Source organism: Bacillus rossius, chromosome 1, assembly GCF_032445375.1.
Source record: "Bacillus rossius redtenbacheri isolate Brsri chromosome 1, Brsri_v3, whole genome shotgun sequence".
In the NCBI taxonomy this organism is placed as follows: domain Eukaryota; kingdom Metazoa; phylum Arthropoda; class Insecta; order Phasmatodea; family Bacillidae; genus Bacillus; species Bacillus rossius.
This window is the reverse complement of record NC_086330.1, coordinates 67,243,998-67,258,285: the sequence shown is the minus strand read 5'-3', so window position 1 is coordinate 67,258,285 and position 14,288 is coordinate 67,243,998. Positions and strand designations below refer to the sequence as shown.

Below are 14,288 nucleotides of genomic sequence, written 5' to 3'. Positions count from 1 at the left end.
GTAAAAGACCTAGTAATTGTATCTCACTTACACAACTTTAAAGTGTACAAATAAAATCATATATAGTTCTCAGAATGAGTTTCCTTGGCCCACTCGTGTTTCAAGTATACCAGCTTTCTCACATTACACAAGGTAGCACACCACACTTTTCTGATGGTTCATAAATTTTTGTGAAGGAAAATAGTATAAATAATGCTGTAAAGACCTAATATAATTTCTGGTTTGAAGCTAACTACTGCTAAATAAATCTAAAACCAACTGTATAGCTCTTAGAAACATATGTACTATGGAGTAGATGAAAGAATTGGACTGAGGATACCTTCTTTCTCTTCACCCACAAGATGAAACAATTTATATTTAAACACAATGTGGGTAAATGTTCCGCACAGCGTATCCAAGCCTATCCCTTGATCCTAATGGCATGATCCTGAATATATTGATCCTGTGGTACATGATGCTTGCTGTTTTAATTTAGTACATAGAAAGATCCTGGATACAATAATGGGGTGATGTAACAATGAATTCTGATGGTATTATCACATCAAATAAAAATCTGAAAGTAATTTTTTTTTTACTTCCTAAAATTATTTTTATTGTAATATTTTTGTTATGTCCAGGATCTTTGATGTACTAAATTAAGACAGCAAGCATCATGTACCACAGGATCAATCATACAGGATCAAGGCTTAAACTTGAGTACGTGATAAGGAACAATTACCCACGTATAACAAGAAGATACCAAAATTTAATTATAACTGAACAAAAAAATAAGATGCAGTAAAGGAATGCTAAGGGTAATGGAAAGTCCTAAATAGGTAATTTCATTTTCTGGTTTATAAAATAGCCTATTTGAAGCATAATATAGATTTTCATGTACACAGGTGAGATTGGCACAATTTTAATTGTTTCGCTATCAACATTTTGCAGAATACTTTATTTTATTAATTTAATTGGAGGTCTATGTGCATTTTAGCAATGCAGTCAGCATACAGAGAGCAAGTGCAATAATTAAAGTTATCATTTTTTGTCTCTGAATATATTATTTTCACTCATTGCAGTAATGTTTGGTTACATTAAAGTTTCAAAAGATATTTAGAAAGTTTTAAATAAATAAGAATGGATGCGATAGTGTACACTGTACAGAAGTTTTATTATTATTTTTTTAAATTTCCACCCACTGGTATTTTCAACTTCTTGCAGCACTGGTTAATCCTAAAAAAATTGTTTCAGATCAAAGTTTTATACAAGTTTTAGAAGAATTGCAATAATTGTTATAGATTTTATAGTTAACTTAATAGAGTAATTAAGAATATTTGTTTGTCCATTAACCCCTCATTATTTTACCCACAGCACCCTTGGTGGTTATCAGGTGGTTATAAAATTTTTTAAAATTGACAACAAATTTGAACAGATTCTATGGTGTGCCTACTAAGATAGTTAGGAGTTTTTTGTCCTCAAACCCTTGTTTTTTCCCACCCCTTAACAGTTATGGCTGGTCATATTCAAGTATGTAGACAAAATTTTTGGTAATACTCCTTTAAGTTATAATATGTTCAAACAGATGTGATATGTTTCATGTTATGGGAGTTGAAGTGATTTAAATGTTTTTCAAAAAATCTTCCCCATTTATACCCCTTTTGTTGGCCTATATCCATTAACAAACTCAACTGAGAATTTCCATAACCATATTTTATGTATTAAGTGATTTATTTGTACAAAATTATGGCAGTTATAATGACAATAAAAATGTGGTACATACACATGGTAACGACTGCAACAGGTAGTCTTTCTTCGAAACATACCTAACAGTACAATTTATTCTAGTCATGAGTTTGCTTTTTTCAGCTAATTTATAATACCTGAACAATTTTAACTTACAAGAAATGTAACACATATTTAGTACTTACAGTTAAATTGATCAATACTACTTTTCACACTTTATTCTACAAATGATATTTAATCCCTACAGTCAAATAAATTAACCAAAAACAATTCATTTGAAATCAAATAACAAAATACTACTAGTTTATAAGATGGTAAGAATTCATTTAAAAGCATGTGTTATTTTTTAGTATGCAGACTTTTTTGGGAGCTGCATGTATATAAAAGCTTGTAACCTTTTAATTTTATTTTAGATATTTCAATTTTCTCATGTTACTCAATACATGTATGTGTCCACTGGCTTACGTAAAACACTTTTACATACATAAAAAACTTTTGTATAATTGTGCGCTGTGAATACAGGTAATCCTGAATGTTCTTATGAAGTGACATCCAATTTTAAATATCATTTAATTTAACACAATAAATCAAATGAGTGGTTGTAACTTATAATGAACACAAAAGTAAGAAAAAAAAGGCCACACGGCAGAAATGGTAGTTAAAAAAAAGGTAGAGGGCTCAGTGGAATTTCATTACATTTACAAATCGGAATACTTTTGTAGTTTATAATGTAAAAAAAAACCTTTATACTGAATAGTTATTGAACATAAAACATCAAGTAAAATAAGTTTTTAAGTGTGGATGTAGAACTTATTGAAGGTTCAATTGCATACTATACTACAACTTACTTTCTAACTAGCTGTATATACATCACATGAGCATAGGTTATAAATATGTTGAAGATCAACATTTTAAATTTTCCTCTACAATTTATGGTCAGCCTTGCTATGTTTAAACTCGAATTACAATTCTTTGAAGAGAGTGGCCCAATCCCATGTATTGTGACTTTTTTTGCAATGTGATTCAAGGAATTGGACTGATCGGAAAAAAATGTTAAGGCAACAGATAAGGGAAACAGTAGAGAACTGTGTAGGAGGTTTAATAAAAAAAAGTATCCCGGTCACCATACCAATCTTTAACATCAAATAAAAAGTGTGAAATACCCCACACATATATGTTTGTATGCGCCTGTACAAAGGTTGTAATGATGGACTGCATGTTGACCAATAATGTTAAATACTGCTTCATCACATGTAAATGCTACCTGTGAATAACAAAGGACCTTAGAGGCAGGTGAAAATATATATCTGCAGAAGTAGATCTTACAAGTTATGTTATGTAACATAAACATTTCACCTATATTTGGCAGCATTCTAGACATAATAAATTATAACAATAGATCCATACTTCACTGTCCACAGAATTAAAATATGTTGTAGCAGCACCACGATTCAATTTGATGCAGTCACATGTAGTGAAAGCTCCAATATCAAAATGTTCGGAACATACATATTTAGTTTTAAATGTTTCAGCATTACTGGCATCAAGGTCATAGCCAATTGCAGCAATCCACTTCAATAACCTGGAAACAAAACAAAAAAATTTTATAGTGTGAGCTAGTACATACTTAAATCAGTATTTCCAGATTATTAGCTAGCATGTAGCATACTATAAATATAAGGTATAAACATACATGTATTTAATTATGTGTATTTAGTTTAGCATTACCACTCAATGAACGTATATATTTCAGAGGTAATGTTTTATTATTAAAGTGCTGTAGAGTGTAATAAATTTGGTGGGTTTCTCTTAATTACGATATATTAATTTTCATTGAATCACATATTGTATAAATAATATAAATTCAGTAACACAAAACGATTTTTAGGGTTCATATCACAAATCATTACATTTAAATTACTGATTTATGGTAATTTTACTAAGCCCATACTATCCCCAAATGGGTATATGTATATATATGTGTATACATATGTGTGTGTATGTATATATATATATATGTATGTGTATATATATGTGTGTGTGTGGGTTATTAAAAATAAATAAATGATTATACTACGTAATTACAAAATTATTATGTGCGCAAATTCAGGTCTCGATAATATCGCTCTATAAATCCTGTATAATAAGCCTTAACATAAATGCCTAACCCTTAACATGTTAAACCACTTATTGTAATTTTTTTAATATAAACATCAGTACTCACTTGCTTCGGCTTCATGGAAATCTGAATGTTGTCACATCAGGATTAACAGTAATACTGTTCCTGCACGAAGACACAAAACATTGATGTGTATTCACAGGCATCTTCATCGGATTCTTAATTCACAATCATATAGGAAAATAATTCAAAATGATAAATCAAACTCCATTGTAAAATCCATCTTTCACTCGACCAAAATCTACTACAAACCGAAAAAAAAAAGAGCGACTATAATGCTCAAATCAATCTGTAAACGAATATTACTGCAAAAAAAAAACAATTTTTACAAATCAACTGTTTTTGAAATCAAAATAAATTAATATTACACTATATTTATTGCATTATTAGTATTTATTGCATAAATTTAGTTTCTTATAAACATTCAATTGACATTTGATTATGAACACTATCGCTACCTATGAATTTACAAAAGAACTAGGTCAATCTACTAGCGCTATCTGTTGTGCAGATTAAAAATAGTATCTGGGTACATAATGGCCTATTAGAGTTGCCACCCCCTGACTGTAAGTGTTGGACGTCCTTTTTTTGCTTTTTGTGTTGGGAATATTCGTCGTAATCATTTAATATATTTTCTTGTAGACTTGTTTCCCTTAGGGTTTTCGATCGTCGCTTATTGGACGAGGTATTTGTTGTTTTTCCCATTTGGGGAGTTTTCGACGGCGCGTCTGATATCTATTTAATGGTGTTATTTTCGCATAAACTTTTTTTGTTATAAAATTTTGAGCCTTTCAGGGTACACCACAGCAAATAAATTTTCTTTTTACGCACTTTGTAAATTGAATTTATAATTTATAATTCTGATAACGTCGCTGTTTAATAATGTCTTTTGTGTGGTAAATGAAGGTTTTGTGTTGTGAAATGCAATCACTTTTATATATATGTAATATTTTTTTTTAATGATAAATATTTTATCATATTTTTATATTTATTTGCTGGTTATCTGGTGAACTTTTATCAGTCCTGTGCGGCTGAAGATGGAATGTGAATATAATACGAGGATTTGCTAAATCCTGGCATTTGAGTACAAAATTATAAACTGTGGTGTAAATTTTAGTTTTGCGCTAGAGATTTTTGAGGCACAAATGAATTTGTTTTGAGGTTTGGTCTACTAAACCATTATTCTTATTTATTATCATATCTTAGATATTATTCCTATTTGTCTTTTTGAAACTTAGTACTGTGTTATATAAATAGTTATTTATTATAAATATTTGATTATAAAATTACCACCTGAGATTAGTAAATCTTTTTATAATAACATTGTAATTTTGTGTTGTATAATAATTCTGTGGGGATCAAGGGAATTGTTTTAGGGGTGCACCCTGGGGAGGGACAAGAAAGAGGTTTCTTTATGAGTGAAGTCACTGATGGGTATGGTCTTGTTTTTTGAAGCTAATGCATGTGAATGCAGTGGAGCCGCCTGGACCCTCTCAGAGTTTAATGCCCTTGGCCCCATTTTTGGCTGTTAATGCTTGTTTTATATGTGCATATTGTTAGTTTTTCTCTTTTTTAATATTTTTTTATTTAATTGTTTTTGTATTGTAATTTGTTTATGAAGTGGAAGTTGTTGACGTTGATTTTAATTTGGCCAATTACAACTAGCATCACACACTATTCCTTTTTTTCTTACGCCACCCCCCTTTACCTTTTAATTCTTGATAAGCTCTGGGGGTGTCTCAATTTTGAACCTGGCATTGGATGTTTGTGCAGTAGCATAAATCTTACAGGAATCAAGTACTATGCAAAAAAAAAAAAAAAAAAAAAAAAAAAAAAAAAAAAAAAAAAAAAAAAAAAAAAAAAACCTAGGTATAAGAGATTATAACCAACAAGAAGAATTGGTAGGGTACGGTGAGCCATTTGAAGAAGAAGATAAAGAAGAACATCATGTTTTTTAGACAGCACAATTCTGACGATGCACAAGTACGGATTATTTCAGTAGCCCAGGGGTTTGTACAGTGTGTGCAACAGCGCTCAGGGAACTGCCTGTGACATAGCATAACTCCTACCAGCTACTAATAATATTTTGTTAATTCTTTTCGTTATTAATAATTAATTTGTAATCACGTTGCTTTTATTTTGCATGTGCATTTCAAGTACATATTTTGATTGTGCTAAAATAAAAATTAATATTACTAATTTTGGTTAGGATTTACAAATACAGTAAAACCTCCATTAACGAATATTCTATTTAACGAAAAACCCCATACAACGAAATAAAATTTTGGTCCCGCCGAACCGCCATAAGATAAATGCTGTTTTAACCTCTAAATACCGAATTTTATTTGTTCCGAAATAGTGAAATTCCCTTTACAACGAACTGCCGCTTTTGAAAAACACGCAATAATAAACATCTCCTACAAGACATCCACTAATTTTTTTGCATTCACTGCTTAAAAATACGTGCGTATAACCCAACATCGCGGAAGGCAATAAATAAACAAAGCATCATGGATAACACACGTCGTGTATACATGCCACACTTTGTTCAAAATGGCGGGTACATTTAGCGCTAGTGGCGGAAACCTCTCGTACCATCGCTCTGGCAATACGAACAGTTTGTGTATTTTGCGTTTCTATGGTTAAAGATGCGCACACGCAGATAATTTTAACTATGGTGTAGTTAGATTTCCGTTTTTTCAGTTTTCACTGTTGTTTATTTATTTCCACACGTAGTTACGGAGATCAACACGTTACTACTGTAAAATGAATTCTAATCGTAAAAAGCGGCGACAGATTAAAGTTAAAATAAAATTAGAAATTTTAAATGCAGTTGATGAAAGTGGAAAAAAAAGTGATATAGCTAAACGTTTCGACCATATTATCCAACCGGGAACAGATCGAAAACGTGTGAAAGTATGTAAAAATGATGATTTGGACAAGATACTTTTTGACTTGTTAATGGAGGCTAGGGCATCAAACATCAACAAAGGCATGCCAGGAAGCACTGGGGATGGGAATTGATAATTTCTAAGCATCAAATGGTTTGCCATTAAACAAGTGTATTCTATGTACTTTTTCATGTTTAATTCCTCATATCATATTAAACAGTCAGAAAGACAGTTCTAGCCATTTATGTGAAGCTTTATGGTGACTAGAAATATATCGTGCGAAACCTCCATTTAACAAACCCCTTTACAACAAACACTACAAATTTTGGTCCCTTGAGATTTGTTAAATAGAGGTTTCACTGGTAGTTTGAATTATTTTTAAAATTATTTTATTGTTCTATGGCTTTTTTTGAGCTGTTAACACACGTGTCACATACGTTTGGACAAACTTAAAAGTTCCAGAAGGTTTAAAAAGAGAGATAGACAGCAATGGGACACACTGAAACCCTGAAATAATTTTTTTGTTGTGTCTCTAAGAAATGGATTGCTGGAAAACTCATCAAATAGACTGCGCAGCAATAGCCGAGAATGTTTGCTATATGATTTCCAGCCACCCAATCAGAACAAATGTGAATTTCCAGACTTTTAGAGAACAATTTTCAGCAACACACCATCCATTTATGGTCATGTATCTGTTTCTGTGTTGTGATTGGCCAGGGTGACCAAGGGGTTACCTACCTTTGTTTCTAACTTTGTAAAGGAAGGGAACTGCGTGGTGCAAGTCAGTTGTTGCTCGATTGTTGCCATGTGCGGTCGTTGGCAACTCATGAATATATCATGAGAAATGTGTGAAGTGACAAAGTAACACCTGCTGGTTAGGGCCAGGCCAAGATAAATTTTTTTTGTTGTATTTTCGGACTATATTATCTATATATATCTATATCTATATCTATATCTATATCTATATATATATATATATATATATATATATATATATATATATATATATATATATATATATATATATATATATATATATATAAGAAAGTCGTGTTAGTTACACCATTTATAACTCAAGAACGGCTGAACCGATTTGGCTGAAAATTGGTAGGGAGGTAGCTTAGAACCAGGAGACGGACATAGGATACTTTTTATCCTGTTCCCGGAGAAAAAAATAAATAAGAGTTTACAAAAACTAAAAAACACGCTTTATATAGAAAAACAAACTAAAAAATGGAAAATCAAGAAAGTTTATAGTTCACAATAATCATAACCCACTCTCACTTTTCATTTAATTAAATGTCACTTTTTATTTAATTGAATGTCACAATATTTAGTAGACTTTGTTTATATCGCGCCAAAGACAAACTGAAAGAAAAGAGTTCGCACATGAGCGAAATGGTTTTCTTTACAATGTGCGAAGTCTTTTCTTTCAGTTTGTCTTTGGCGCGATATAAACAAAGCCTACTAAATATTGTGAAATTATATAAATTGACGAAAATCTTATTTTGCAAATTTAATAATGGAATAATCTTACAAAGTAGTGTATTGTCATCGGTCCTCGATAAATCTACAAAGTTTGAATGAAATCTGGTCGTTTAAAGTGGGTCAAAATCGCATCCAAAGGAGTCGGTTACAAACATACATGTGAAGCTAATATAAAGCGTGTAAATAAAGTGGTATAACAAAACGCAACTGAAAGCAAAACAATAAATTTATCAGTCAAAACATTAGTCTAGCCGTTCATTCGTTAAAAATGGTATAGCAAAATGCAACTGACATGGAATAACAAAACACAACTGACAGCTAAACGTAATGTTGTCTATGGTTAAGTATGGTTGAAAATTTGACAAAGTAAAATTTTTAAGTTGACCGGTTGATGTTTTTTTTTCGAGTTTCTATTGGCTTATGGTGCCGATATTATCATTAAAAATACCATGCCGTGACCAAGACGATCAAATCTTTCTCGAAAAGTCCGTAATGCAACTAGGATTCGAAACATTGTGAATGAAAGGACTGAGGAAGAACAAGAAATTGCACGTGAAGAGCGCCGCGTTATTATGGCTCGACTTCGTGCTTCTCAATCACAAGAGCAAAGCGAGGCAGCCTGTGAAACGGCTCGGTTGGCAATACGAAATCGTCAAGCAAACCTCAGATATCAACAACTAGATATTTTTCGACGCACAAGAAGAAATTTATCAAGTACCTACTGATTTGAATCGAGCAGCGTTTCGATACGATTGCAGCGCTGATTACTGCTTGCATACTAGCATTCGCATTGGGCCAATGGAAGTTGTTTGTGAGTCTTGTGGCACATTTAAGTTTTCCGGAGAAACGCAAGGATTGTGCTGCGTTAGTGGGAAAGTGAAATTGCCATTATTGACTCCGCCACCTGAGCCATTGCATTCATTGCTTCGTGGCGAAACAACCGAATCACGACATTTTCTAGCAAACACTCAAAAATACAATAGTTGTTTCCAAATGACCTCATTTGGGGCAGACATTATCAAAGAACGAGGATTTGATCCGACATTCAAGGTATTTTTTTATTTTTGTACTTGCATACAATACAGTAGAATAATAATATACTATACTTATTCTTATGTATTACTAGCTTTTACCCGCGGCTTCGCTCGCGTTATGTCCTTAAGTATTAAAGATCATTTCAAATAAAATAAAATATGGTAATTGTTTTTTTATTGCGTGACTGGAATCATCAGTATTTAAAAATTTTAACATCCGATTTAGCTTAAAAAACTGAAAACATGCTTTATTGAAATATGTTTCACTATTACAAAAAAATCATTTTTAATCATAACATTTTAAAAAGTTCAAAAAAGTTGAGTAATTAGATCCACATCTTTTCACTAAATTACAAAATTCTCTTGAAAGTAAAATATAACCTTCAGCATCAATTTAATAAAATCCAAAATCTGCTCATTTATTGCCTCTTAAGGCGGAAAAAAGTTTGTCGGGTCAGCTAGTTTAATTATAAATTTGACCCCAGGCATCGCATCGGCCCACGGTAACCGTCACCAACAAACAAACAAACAAATACCCCCCCCCCCCCCCCATAAAGTAACCAGACAAATTCAAAAACACTCTTTGAAAGGAAGAAAAAGAAAAAAAAAAGCTTTTCTAATTAACGAAATTTGATCAGAAAACTGAATTGTGATTGGTATTGTATGTCAATTGTGAATTGTTTTTTGAAAATAATAAACAAAGAAATTTTGAAAAATCCTTTTTTTTTTTTTCAAAATAAAAACTTTTGCAAGGTACTAACTTTGGTTAAAAAACCGTAATTTAAAAATAGCCTTAAAGTTCTTACATAGAAATGTCATTTTTTCAAGTAATTGTTACAATTTTGGGTTGCTTTACAGGGCTAACCTGGAATTTAACATGCCAAGCATCGCAAAGGGCACCACAGATTTTCGGTATCATCAATCACTCGCTTAATTGAGACACCTGAGTGAATACCCTCAATATGAAAGAAAAAAATTCATGTTGCTTTGCCAAAAAATACACCAAAGTACCAACAACGGATAAAAGACAAACAAAGCACATCCCTCTTATTAAGACAAAAAAAAAAAGTAAATATATTTTTCAAAATTTCAATGTAAAATATAGTTTTTTGATTCTGAAATAATTATTAATTTCTAAAATAATTAATTATTTTGAGTTGCACCTTATTTACCGATTCTATATGGACATTTCTTTACCTGTTTGATACCTATTTATTTATAAAATAGATTTATTAATAAAGATTGCCAAAGTTTAATTACATTAAAAATTTAAATTGAATAAATCAATTAAATTGCATTTAAACATTAAGTATAGTTTGAAAGTTTGTTAAATTTGTTTTAACAAGTTTTGGATAAATTCTTATATTGAGGATGCCGTCGGAAATGTGTATGGATAAACGGAGCATACATGAAGGGTTAGTTTGTTTGGCCAAATTTAAAATTAAGAAAAAAAGTTATGAGCCTATGCAACTCTCTCTATAGTGGTAGAATTACAAGAAATAGCAATCTCTATAGCCATTATATTAATGATAATATATGTTCTCCAGTTTCTTTTGAATTTACAACTTAAATATTTCCTATGAATTATGGTTTTCATACACAGATGTAAAATAAATGGCAATCGTTTATAACACAACTCCACGTTAACCCATCTGACACATCTCTGCATATGATAAAGAACATTCGGACATGTAAAATATCAAAATAATTATTGTTTCATAATTAACTATGAAAGTTGATCTCAAAATGTTTATATTGTATGTGTAAACCCTAATGTGTTATCAAACATTACTCATACAAGAAATACTGGCATTAAAATGAAAATCATTTTTTCTTGTAAATTTAAATTTAATATCAGTAAATAAAGCAATATTTGCACAGTCCAAAATTAAAAATCTGTATTCACGTACAATAGTAGTAACATGCAAACATGTACCCTCAATCATATAAGATATTTCGTGAATACTGAACTACTAAATTATATTTACGACCATCTTTGCAAAGCAGCTTATTATTTTTAACTTGAACTTTAAAGCTATCAGAAATGGAACCCATATGAGACTCAGTTTTTCCAGTTATCATATGCTTTACAACAGCTAAGGAAATCTGTGTCTGTATGTAGATTTGGCATACGAAAACTACCGGCACTAGCTCAGGTTTGTTGGCAGGAACATTCTTCACTCAACTCTGGACCTCCAGATGATCTTTGTAGACACAGGAAGGAACAAGGTAACTGTAAGGAGGCACTACAACTACAGTAGTAGACACTGTAACGAGGTGCATGGATCAGAAATCCATGGGTAATGTCCTGAAAAGTTTACAAACATGAACCATCTCATTAAGAAAGAGACATCAAATTTTAGGATAGACGTCATAGTCGATTTTGAAGCATTATTGGTACGATAGCGACCGAAGCTATAGTAAGTACTTCGACGTTGTACTACCTATAATCTGATGAAGGAACAGTTAGAATTCCGATATCAGATTAAGTATAGATGACATTCTAACTAAATATCGTGGGCGACGCAAATATTATGTCTCCAGCATGGTCAGCAAGGATTTGGTAGTCCACCATACTTAGAGACGTTTACATTCTGCAATGGCATCAGTTCAACTCTCGTTTTGTTTGAAAACGAAGCCTTCTCTGTTTGGTTGTTGTAGCAACCCCACGAGCTGTGCACTTAGACAAAATGTACTCAGCTAAAGACACTATGGAATAGTGTAATCAAATGAAAAATATGTATGCCTAGTACAATGCTGGTATGAAATGAAATAAATACGTAGTCCAAAGAATTAATAATTGAAGGTCCTGAAATTACTTTATATCAGTAGATAACAAGGATAAATGGAATTGGCTTTCCTAATGGTTGCTTTTACTATGCTAGTTGCTTGCACACCTTGCAATTTAAATAAAATTAAAATATAAATAATTTTAAAATAATAATTAAAATAACAACAATAAATCCTGTAAATGATTTGATTGTTTTCAAGCCACAGAAAGCAAAATTTTTAATGAGTGTAAACAACAATAAATTGGGCACAGGACTAAACCTGCACAAATTTCCAATACCTTCTTGTTCTTACAAATGAAAATAAAACTTTATTAGGACACTTAACCCTTTCCTGCCTAGAAATGTAAAAAAATTGAATTTTGTAATTTTTATTTCATTTTTATATTTAAGTAGGCATAAAAGGAGAGCATAATTTTTTCCAATTTTTTTTATTTTTATTTAATATATTTTTTAATGATGGGACTTTTAAGTCCTGACATGCATTTATCATATGTCCAGCTCAACTAACAAAAAAAGGGCGCTCCAGACAGGTGCAGCGCTGCCGTTTTAGTGCTGCAACCTCTCGGCTGTCAATCAAACTTCTTCGACAACTGGCAGAGCGGAGCTATACAGGGACCCAGAGGTCCCGACAGGCAGCATGTGGTTTCAAACATGCACACACTATTTCTATGGGGCTTCAAACATTGTGGTACTCACAAGTCCCGCCAGGCAGGAAAGGGTTAAGAAAAATCTTTCTGAGGATGGCCTATAATAATATGTACATGGAATTTTGCAATGCCCGTTTTAATTTAACCATATTAAAAAAAAAATTTACAGAATTTTCACTGTTTTTTTCTTCTTCAGAAAAGTGCCTACAATAGAGAATTACCTTAGTACCTACATTCTAGAAAATTACTTTTTTTTGAAATGTGATAGTAAATAATGACTCACAAATATGGATCACCTCTAATGCACATATGCAAACTTTCTAAAAATATTGATGCCAAACCTTTTTAGATGACTCACTTTTTCTTTGAAGCTCGGAATGAGAGGATCGTCTGCAAAGATGAAAAACTTGAGGAGACTGCGAGAGAACACGATGGCAGACTTGATCATGGTGAGGGTTTCGGCCAGCCGGTCGCCGCAGGCAACCGCCGCCAGCACAATCTGGGGCTCCCTGGAACAAATTGAAATTTTACAATGCAAGGATGGTTTATTGGTCAGAAATAGCAAACTGAAAAAAAATATATATTGGTTATCCTGAAGGAGAGCAACTTTACCATTAAATTGATAATAAAAATTCCAAAATGCCTTTTTTTTTAAGTGGGCATTATGGGCATTGTGTTACTTCAAGTAGTTTATCAGTAATTTACCATGTTACAGAGTGGTTAAGCAAAGTTAGGTCCATTATAAATAGAATATCATCGTGGGAATGGTTGGTTAGGTTGGCTAATTAAAAATACTTTATAATAGCATGGACAGACATATTAAATAACATAAAATGTTATTAATTATTGTTTAGGTTTAGTGACATCAGAAAGACCAAAATTTAGAGAAACAACAAACCAACATTTGTAAAAAAAAAAACACGAGAAAAATTCAATTTGATATTGTTGCCGGTGAGTAATTAACAAAATATTTATATTAATATTAATTGTTTCAAATATTGCACTTACTGTTGTTTAAAATTACTTGTTAATTTTAATACATTGGAGCCTTTGCTTTTCGCAGCAAAATAAAAATCTGGATTTGAAATAGTCTCCATATCGCTAACTGCTTTCCTATTATTATTATGATTATTATCAAGCTTAAATTTGATTTTCTGCATAAGATTCCGTGCATAAAAACAAAATACTAATGCACACAATATAATAACTACAACAAGAAACCTCAAAATACTCTTCATGATTGTAGTAAACAATTCACACTTTTTGCACTTACGTCCCGCAAATTTGTTTTTGCAGCAACAGCCTAGAATTACTATCGATAGCCTTGCACTCAATACGTTCCGTTTTATATTTGTTTGTTGCTCTTATTACGTAAAGTTTATTGTATAGTTAAATGTATTAGTTTACATAAATGTATAAAACAGCTGAAAAATATAAAATTATCATTGTAAAGTATATAAACACAGTAAAACAATTCAAGTATAGCAGATAATCGTTAAAGGTTTCAATGCAACAATCTGATGCACTTAACGTAG

The 14,288-nt window shown here is 31.7% G+C and overlaps 1 protein-coding gene and 1 long non-coding RNA gene across 3 annotated transcripts in view; both read right to left on the bottom strand.

Annotated features, from left to right (window-relative positions):
- Positions 1–14,049, bottom strand: part of LOC134537032 (glucoside xylosyltransferase 1) — a 50,671-nt gene extending 36,622 nt beyond the window's left edge. Inside the window, exons 1-2 of one of the 2 annotated variants that reach the window (XM_063377234.1) lie at positions 13,762–14,049; positions 13,112–13,262 (exon numbers count right to left, since the gene is read on the bottom strand). In XM_063377234.1, the coding sequence (XP_063233304.1) occupies positions 13,112–13,262; positions 13,762–13,991 (381 nt within the window). In that variant the 5' untranslated portion in view covers positions 13,992–14,049. The remainder of the gene's footprint in view (positions 1–13,111; positions 13,263–13,761) is intronic. The other variant, XM_063377245.1, reaches the window with a different exon arrangement.
- LOC134537038 (uncharacterized) lies at positions 1,689–5,693 on the bottom strand. Its single transcript, XR_010075918.1, has 2 exons — positions 3,947–5,693; positions 1,689–3,304 (listed from the first exon to the last, which is right to left on the bottom strand). It is a non-coding gene; the product is annotated as an uncharacterized LOC134537038 (long non-coding RNA).
- Positions 14,050–14,288: the final 239 nt, after the last annotated feature.